Source organism: Phragmites australis, chromosome 10 (genome assembly GCF_958298935.1).
Source record: "Phragmites australis chromosome 10, lpPhrAust1.1, whole genome shotgun sequence".
Taxonomy (NCBI): Eukaryota; Viridiplantae; Streptophyta; class Magnoliopsida; order Poales; family Poaceae; genus Phragmites; species Phragmites australis.
In genome coordinates this window covers 1,059,892-1,068,981 of record NC_084930.1, presented here as the reverse complement: position 1 = coordinate 1,068,981, position 9,090 = coordinate 1,059,892, and the positions used below count along the sequence as shown (strand labels likewise).

General features: G+C 45.5%; 1 protein-coding gene across 2 annotated transcripts; it reads left to right on the top strand.

Moving 5' to 3' along the window:
• The first annotated feature begins 1,951 nt into the window (after nucleotides 1-1,951).
• On the top strand, nucleotides 1,952-3,872 carry LOC133931390 (uncharacterized). Of its 2 annotated transcripts, none has more exons than XM_062378263.1 (2): nucleotides 1,952-2,083; nucleotides 2,288-3,872. In XM_062378263.1, exon 2 carries the CDS (start codon nucleotides 2,320-2,322, stop codon nucleotides 3,460-3,462), a length of 1,143 nt encoding a protein of 380 aa, XP_062234247.1. In that variant the 5' UTR covers nucleotides 1,952-2,083; nucleotides 2,288-2,319; the 3' UTR covers nucleotides 3,463-3,872. The 2 variants fall into 2 exon arrangements, with proteins under 2 accessions (XP_062234247.1, XP_062234246.1); XM_062378262.1 differs by having other exon boundaries at nucleotides 2,200-3,872.
• Nucleotides 3,873-9,090: the final 5,218 nt, after the last annotated feature.

Here is a 9,090-nt window from a genome sequence, read left to right as displayed (position 1 = left end):
GTTGTTGGCCACTACTCTACTCAGTGACTGATAGGAGGGGGATCCCCTACAATTCAATGCCCTGTATATCTTGTATAATGATGTGCCTCATGCGTATAGGAAATTTCCTTAGAATCCATTTTCCCAATTCCCATAGAGTCAGATGATGCATATATGCAGGAAACTATATAACACACACACAATGTGGCAAAGAAAACGATATGATAGTCGTCACAACATGCAGAACGTACGAAATGAGAAGTAGACCGATCGACAGGCAACTAAAAGATCTCTAGGCTCTAATCCTTGTGTAACTGATCCATCAAGCATGTCTGCTCAGCGTGCCACGACGCTTTGGAGGTGGTGCATGGAGTAGGTCTAGCCGTCCGATTCCCCCTCCCGCTCCTGCTAACTCCAACTCATCCACCGACGCACCCAATCTAGTGAACGTACAAGTGGTGTAGGTACTGGGTCACTAAGACCAGGGCTATGCCCAACATGATGATGCTGCAGAACTGGCTGCCGTCGGCACGTGAACCACCATCGGTGGGCAAGCTGAAGAGCACGGGGGCACCCGCGGGCACACAAACGTCGTAGGCCCTGATACAAATTGCTCCTCTGCAGTCTCCCTCATCTCTTCCGCCTCTTGGATTTTGGGATACCCTCCCCCTCATCCCTATTCCTCTTCTTATTTGGACATAAGCAAAAGATTAGGCATCTCTTTCTTTTTTGCATGCTTCCTAAGCTTCGGTCGACTAAAAATCATGAGGGTATTAGGGTTTGGGAGGTTTTCTTCGTTGTCGGGCTTAGATGAGCTCCTCAAAAGATAGGCAGGCTAGACGAAAGAGGTGGGTAAGTGGTGAGATAGCAGGACACCGCCATCCACGAGTTGTGGAGGATAGTCGATGGGCTAGGTTAAGTTGGGGGCATAACGATGCATCGTGTTAGCACAACGTATCTGATGGTGAGGACCCTGCCAGAGATAGGAGTAGGCAGGCAGGGAAGGAACGAGCGCATATGTAGCTTAAAAGAGAGAGAACATGGGATACTGGAGGTAAAAGACAATCTTTGGTTCGTTGGATCGGCATCCGACAACTGAAATTTTTGATGATTTCAGTTGCGTGATATATATAGCACCTCTTTTTTTTAGTCACTTGATTTCTGCTTGCTTGGACATAGGCAGATGGCTTTAAATTTTAGATTGCTTTGGTCTATATTATCTTTGTTCAGTTGATTTTTGTGTCGTCTCAGCTTCATCTGCCTAGATACGAAATAATTCATACTTCCAATTGGTGAGCACATGTAAAAAATCAAGGGGAAGAAACACAAACTTATATGACTTTGTGGACACAAAATGTCTAGTTTTGAATGTGTCCGTCTAGTCATTGATCAAGCGTTTCAGAACCTTCTTCCTCACTCGATTTTCCTAGCCATTGGAACAGGATTCGATACATCGCCTCTTTCTTCCTCCACCTACTTCCTCGCCTATCGCCGATATTTTAATCATCATCATCCCTGCCCTCACCTTGCCCACTGGTCATCCTCTGCCACCCTTGGATAGTGGTGTCTCCATCGTCTCCCTTGATCTCCCTTTAAACTCGTCGTTCTCTCTAGCCTGAAACCCTAACCTTAAGCTCGTTGGAGTTGGAGATAAAGGGCATGAATAGTGGCATTGATCTCCTGGCTAGAAAATCGAGCGAGGGAGGAAGGTAAAATGCTCGAGCAAAATTTAGCTTTTCTGTTATAAATTCAGGGACCAGATTGAACTTTTTTTTTTCCTGTAACTCTCTAGCCAAGCCGAAAGCCCTAAACAATACTGGCAGTCAAAATGAAACAAAGAGAAAGAACAATTTTTATGTGGTGTGATGGAGGACAACAATGGTTCGTGGGAAATTTTTCACCAACGTGGAAAAAAATGCGGACTGTTTCTGCATATAAAAATGTGCCTTTGATGTGTGTGTCCTCTTGGGTTTTGGGATCCCCTCGTCCACCCTGCTCCTCTCCTTCCTCCTCCTCACAAGTCACACCACAGCGCCGGCCTCCTCTTACCACACAAATCCTACACCAATTCCCTACCGATCTCTATCCAGTCCGCGCCCCCAAGGTAGGGTTTCTCCTCTTCTCACTCTGATTCCGCTGTACATGCGCGGCTCCCGATCCAATTCGATGCAGATTTCGATGTATCTGATGCTAAAGGAACGATTTTTATTTGCTTTCTAGGACCTCACCTCACCTTCCTGGTTAGGGACGGATTCAGAGATTTAGATTGTCCTTTCGCTGATTGCCTGCAATCTTGTGGCTCGGCCAGATGATCTGCGTACTCGGAATTGTGATCTAGAAATGGAGCCGTCGGATCTGAACATCCACCTGCCGCCGCGGAAGAGGCTGCTCGCCGGGCTCAGGACAGCGGCCACCGCCTGCGATGCTGAGCCCCTCCCGTCCCCGGTCGCCTCCGGCGATCTTGCTGCCCGCCTCCGCGAGATGGCGCGCGCGGCGAACGAGTCGTCCTCCTCGCCTGAAGAAATGATCGAGGCGGCGAGGGCGGCTGCAGCGGCCGCTGCTGATGCTGCCGTGGCTGCCCGCGCCGCCGCGGCGGAGAAGGCGGCCGTGGCTGCCAAGGCTAGGGCAGCTGCTCGGGCTGCTATGGAGTTCCTCGATTCCGTTTCCAGGACAGGCGCGTCGAGGAATAGGAATGGCCTCCAGTTCAAGGTGAAGTCGAGGAAGAAGCATGTCCAGGTCAAGCTGCTGTACAAGCCCAATGGAACCATGGGGGATGCACCGAAGCCTCGGAGGCGCAGGGAGAGCGATGAAGAGGTCGCACGCAACTTGCACCGTGCGATGAATAGCTCACCAAGGATCTCTCACACTGGACCACCAAAGAGGCCTCGCAGCACCGCCGGTGATGGGAAAGATGGAGTTGCCCCTGCTGTGAGTGACGGTGGGGGTGGTGCTGATGCTTGCAATGGTTCTTCAACTCATGCGCCAACTGTGGTTGACGGGTTGGCTAATGGATGCTCTGAAGGGAAATCCATTGAGAGAACAGTTCCATTGTTCGAGCATGAGGGACCTAATGATGGTGGTGAAGACTTGTCCAGGAACACCGCAAAGAGCAGCGGCGATGTTGCTGATAATGGAGTTGGGATTGGAAACTTCAGTGCCGGTAGGAAAGTGAAGATCAAGAGAAAGGAACTGCTTCTGAACCAACACGGCAGTAAAGAAACAGAAGAGCACAAAGACACAGAATCCTCTGTACATTCTATAGGACATGATGAATCGAAGTCGAATGGAAATGGCGCAGAGAAGCGTATGGGTCCTGCAGATGCTAAGGCCCCAGGTGTTAGCGTGGCACCAATGAAGATTACATCTGTGTGGAAGTTCAAGAAATTGAAAATGTCACATTGTTCTTCGGACAGCAAGGTGTTGCACAACGTGTGTTCCTCCCCTTCGGCAGCTGAAACCTCTGCTTCGGTGAAAGCTGATTAGTGAGGTACCATTGTTCCTCTCCTTCAGCAGCTGAAACCTCTGCTTCGGCGGTGAAAGCTGATTAGCGAGGTATCTTAGCGAATAGTCGGCAGATGCTTGTCCTAGCTACCCCTGTTGTGAGATTTTTGTGTGTTGAAATTGCTATTCGGACAAAGAGGGAGAGGAGGTACTCTCTCTCGGTAGATTTCACCTTTGCTTTGAGTCTTTATGGTATATAAGTTGCTGGGTATTTCTACCGAATTGTTTGTGTTGTGCTCTTCCCATTTCATGTCTGCAGTGATAGAGACTCTGAGAAACTCGTGTAACTGTACTAGTTATACGTATCATTCTAATAAATGATGCTCGTCACATACTAAACTTGTAATGGCGCTTCTGTCTTCTCTTGAGTAAATAACCCGTTTGCTCTCTTATTGGTATGGTAATGCAATGCAATCTGTTTAATATGTGTGGGATCGCCACAACAGGCAAGAGCTCCTGTTGCAATTGACTCCAGTGTAATTGCTTGTAACCACCAGAGAAAGTAATTGCTTTGGCAAGCATAGAAGTTGCTATTATCAAAGGAATGTAACTAATAAGACCTTACATGATGATTGATGTGTGAGCCTATTTTCACTGCTTGTTACGAGTAGATCAGTGAAATACTTGTGCTAGTGAGTGCTTTCCTGACTTGGATCATTAGGTCGCCATATTTACGGCCACAAATGAATGCTCTTTCAGATGGTTTGTTCATTAATACCAATGTTACTTTCTAGTAGTAAGTTGATAGCCATTTAGGGGTACACTGTTAGTAGTACAATAGACTACCACTAAATGTTGAGAAGCTACTAATATCAGCAATTACCATGCATGCGCATAGTGGTATATTGGCAGTCCAATTTCAAAGATAATCAGTCTTGCAACCTGCCAATTCCATATTTTGAAAATGTCGATCCCTTTCATTGTTGATGCCTTCAGAGCGCATGCATGTTCGTATGACTCTAGATAGCTACAACATGAAATTTATTGAAGCATGATAACTATCTGATATCTTGGCCACAAGTAACCTTCTCTTGTCCATTGGTTTGTTGTAGAATAAGTAAGGCAAAATTGCATGTATAGCGCTATTTTGAAGCTGGTTTACAAAGATACCACTCCTTTCCTCCAAATTACTAGTTTAGCACTACTTTGTTACCTCCCTTTGCTCCGTCTAGCATCGCACCTTGCATGACCGCCTAGATCACTCTAGGATCCTCACCACCGTTAACTCCGTTCTCTCCTCTCACTATTCGCCCCTCTTTCTCGGGGCGTTCGTTTTTTTCCACTCTAAGGAAGTAGCAATCGCTCATTTGCCACCCAGTCCCACATGCATAGACTCAGGGCGGCCCACATGTCATCCTCAGCAGCAATTGCCGTTTCTTTAAAGTGGTAACTGAGCAATTATCCCCTCTTTCTTCCCTGAGCCACCGGCGGCCATGCCCAGGTCCTCCTCTCCACCGGTGGCCTTCTCTTCCATCCGACCGGTAGCCGCTCGACATCCCATGCGGACTTGGCGCGTTGTTGCTCATCCCTAACTCGCCACCACTCTTCCTCTCGCATGCTGTTGCAGCTTGGCAGCGAAGGGGCTGCAGGTGGTTGCGGGAGCTGACACCGGGAAGGAACTACGAGCAGGTGGGTAGCCGAATCAGGGGTGAGGGGCTGCATGCATGCTGGCAGTGGTGGAGAGGCCTGAGGCTCGATCTGGTGGGCGCGGGAGCGGAGGCATGCCGGTGCCAAAGGAGAAATGGGAAGCAAATTATATAGGACTATGTTCAGAAAGATCCTCGTGAGATCCTATCCACGTCATTCATCTTGTGATCTAATGGCTGTGCTGAAGAGTGGAGAGGGAGTAGACACGTGTTATATATTGGTTTTTATGGTTATCGGCAAAGGATATGCGCGAAGATTATGGACTAACTTGTTCTGAGTGTTGCTTGGAGTTGGAAGACACTTAAAGTAGTATATGTCTTTATTTTACCTTTGGCCATACTAGTAAGAGGGGTCAAAAATTGTAACTTGACATAGTTGGAGATAGAGAGTTTGTTGTGATACACACTAGTCAAGTCTAGCACTATATAGCTCAGAGAAAGCCCACAAAAGCAAGGATCGAAGATGGATAAAAAATTGGAGTGAAATAGAGAAGTTCAAGTTTCACCGGAAGATCTACAGTGCCTCACCGGAGGATTACACAGAGAGCAATTTTGTGGCATCCCAAATTCTTATAACATGTCATTAAGCATTCATGAACATTATTAGTATCATGTTTAATTGTTTGAGCAATTTTTGCATGCACTTAAAATTAAACACCAATTTGTTAAGTTTAATAATAAGTGATGCATTGTGAAGAAACTCACAATTTTGCTATGCAATATAGGGTTTGAAATAATTTTAGAAATTAGTCCATAGCATATAAAAAATATTAATGATTTTTCCTAGATTTTTGGGATTTAAATTGAGACCTTAAAAATTAGAGCAAGTTAGAAAAGGTTGCAACTTTGAAGAATTTTCATTTACTTTTGGCTCAAATATTTTGGATCAAACATTGCATGTGAATTATAGTATCCCACAAAAATTGTCCTAGAATTTTTAGAACTTGGGAAGGCCTGCTTTTGGGTCAGAGAAGAGAAGAGATATCTAACTTGTCGGTCACTGTTCACTCTGGGCCCACTCGTTATCCCCTCCACCAACCTTCCTCTCTCTGCCTCTTTGTCGGCAGCTGTTGTTGACAAAGGAGGCTGGCCATTGAGCCACGATGTCGGCGCCACCTTGTCTGACCAAGCGAGCCCGGCCTTATCCCTCTCCTCTTGGTCTCTCTCCTCTCTCTCTCTCTCTCTCTCTCACTCATCACTCTCTCTTCTCCCTCCCACTATGTTGAACATAGAGCAGAGCACAACACACCGAGAAACACACGCTGCCGGCAAAAATCCCGTGCCATTGAGCCAAATCCTCAAGCCTGAGCCACGAGAACCCCGGAGGGAGGTCATGCAAAGAGTCCTAGGGCAAATCCCTGCAGCTCTCCCTCGAATCTGCGCTGAATCAAGCGTGCCAGCCTCTTCTTCCACAACTCTGGTTGTTCTTTTCCGCCCCTCACTGACAGCCCAGTGCACGGTTAGCTTCCCCACGCCCATCTCTTCCTTGTGTGTGCATCGATTTTCCTTTAGACTGACACTGGTGCCGCTCTCCACGAGAGCCGAGCGTCGCCACCCTCCTGTTCTCGCTGCCGACTATCTTCCAGCCAGGCCCATCGGCCAAGAGGCATGCCGTCGAGTTCACATGCCCGTGTAGATGCTTTAGGTGCCCTCGGCCAGGCCTATTGAACCACCGTTCACCACTGACGTGCTGGATCGAGCCACCGCTATACGGCCGCCGTCGTACGCTATCGCAGACCGCCTTTCAGTCATCACCGTCAGCCATGTGTGGCTCAAATAGGTTCCCCATGTCATGCCCTCGCTCCTAGTGCCTTTGGCCAGCCGAGCCGGGTTGCCGTCCACTGGCGACGTGATGCGCTAGTGTGCTGGCGAGGTGCCGGCATGGCCTGAAGGCCATGTTGACCCGAGTCAGAATGTTAGCCCCACTGGTCGTCTCTGAGGCTAGCTGCACTTGGGTGTAAAAAGGTGCCCGCACTTATTTAATTCGGTTAAAGGAGAAAGTCAGCAAATGAATTTGTGTTCAATGTGTAAAACAGTGTGAGCTTCAAAATGCATAGGAAATTAAATATAGCTAAAAAAAGTGAAACTAATTTTGTTAGGTTCATATGATCCTACTCCTACTAAAATTTCTATAGTTAATGAAATGTGTTTAGATTTAATAATTCATAATTAATTATTGGTAAGTCCAAAATTGGTGAAACAAATTTTGTAAATTTTATTATAGTTTATGCCCTATTTATGAAAAACACTCACCCACATGTTTTGCATAATGAATTTTTCTATTTAGGATTATGTTTTAGTTTAAGCTAAATTAATCTAGAAAAATTGCAAAACATTTAGTCATAACCTAATTTAATAATTTATTGTTGTGATGCACTCACGGCCTATTGCACTGCATATGGAGCACACCTCATAGCATTCCATTCATAGTCATTTACGAGGTGCAGTTCTATTGTTTAGACAATGAGTCAATGAGTGATGGAGGATTAGCTGAGGTTGAGCAGGAACCCGAGTATTATTGTGAAGCACCAGACAAGTATCTATCATATCTCTTCTATAATTTGGTGAATCATTGTTCAATTTGCTAGATATTGCTATGTGTCATATATGCATGTTTTATTTGTTGCATAGTAACTACCATGACAAAGTAGTTAATCCCGATCATTGTACCCTAGGTATAATGTGTCATGGTCCAACTTAAAAGTGATAGGTAATTTCTTAGCCTTACCTAGGTCATCGATAGAAGTTGAGTGATGGATGTCATCGTCATTCGCGAGCTATAGGGTTTTCAATTATTGTTCAAAAGAATGACAAGTTGTGATGATGAGTTAGTGAGATTGAGATGAGATGTGGGCACTACCAGGGGCAGTTCAGGAGAGGAGACCCAGGTGCCATGGATCGCTTGTGAGTTGACAAAATTGAGATAAGATGTGGGCGGTGTTAGGTGCAGTTCGGGAGAGAAGACTCGGATGTCATAGACCGCTTGCATCGTTTAAGCACTGTTCGTGGTGTCATCTGGCTTAAGCACTTTCTCGTACTAACCACATATCCGAATATGGTAAAAATCAGTTGAATACCTTATGTTGTTGTGACCCTTTGACCTAAACGTCTAGAGTGTTGTAGGCTAGCGGACTTGTAGAGGTATCTAGGTTGCTCTGGAAGTGGACCTAGTTGACCTCCGCACTAAGAGACACATGCTCCAAACAATTAGGGCTTATTTGTGAAGGTTGTCACGGGTACCCCTTGTGTAGCCGACAACTGGTAGGTTGCACAAGTTGAATGATCTTGTATCGTATGGGTAAAGAAGTACTCCCCTGCAGGGTGTAAGATCAATTTGACTTACCGCACTCTCGATCATGAGCATGTTTAATGTCCATTGGGCATCATCATAGAATTTTATTCTGTTTGGGAAAATGAATTATCTATGGGCTTTGGGAGAAGCATCTGCTGATGCTTATTTGAGATGAATAAGTTTACATTTTCTTTGCGATTATGTTTATTATCGGTTACTGCTAGCTGTTCAAGTCATTATGTTGATTAAAGTGCTTTTTCGCTGAATCAATTTAACTTGTGGATATTCTTTACTATTCAACTAAATGCATTATCCTTGGAGTTGAGATAGTATATACCAATATTGTATAAGTTTTGTGAGTATCTTCGTACTCAGGGTGCTGCTCTTAAGTTGTTGCAGGTAATGACGAACTTATATTAGGATATTTCTATCCTGTCGATGCCGACGATGGGCAGGAGTAGAGGAGGAATGTCTGAGCTAATCCTGGTGGTGTTTTATGGGCAATGGTGCCACTGGTCTTTTGTTTTATTAATATCTTTCTGCTGCATATGAAAACTCTGGTACTAAGTAGAAAATGGACTTGTGAACAGGGTATGTAATAAGAGTCAAATATTTGAACTCTATTTATATCTTGTGATGAAACTATGTTATAAACGGTATATGTTATGATCA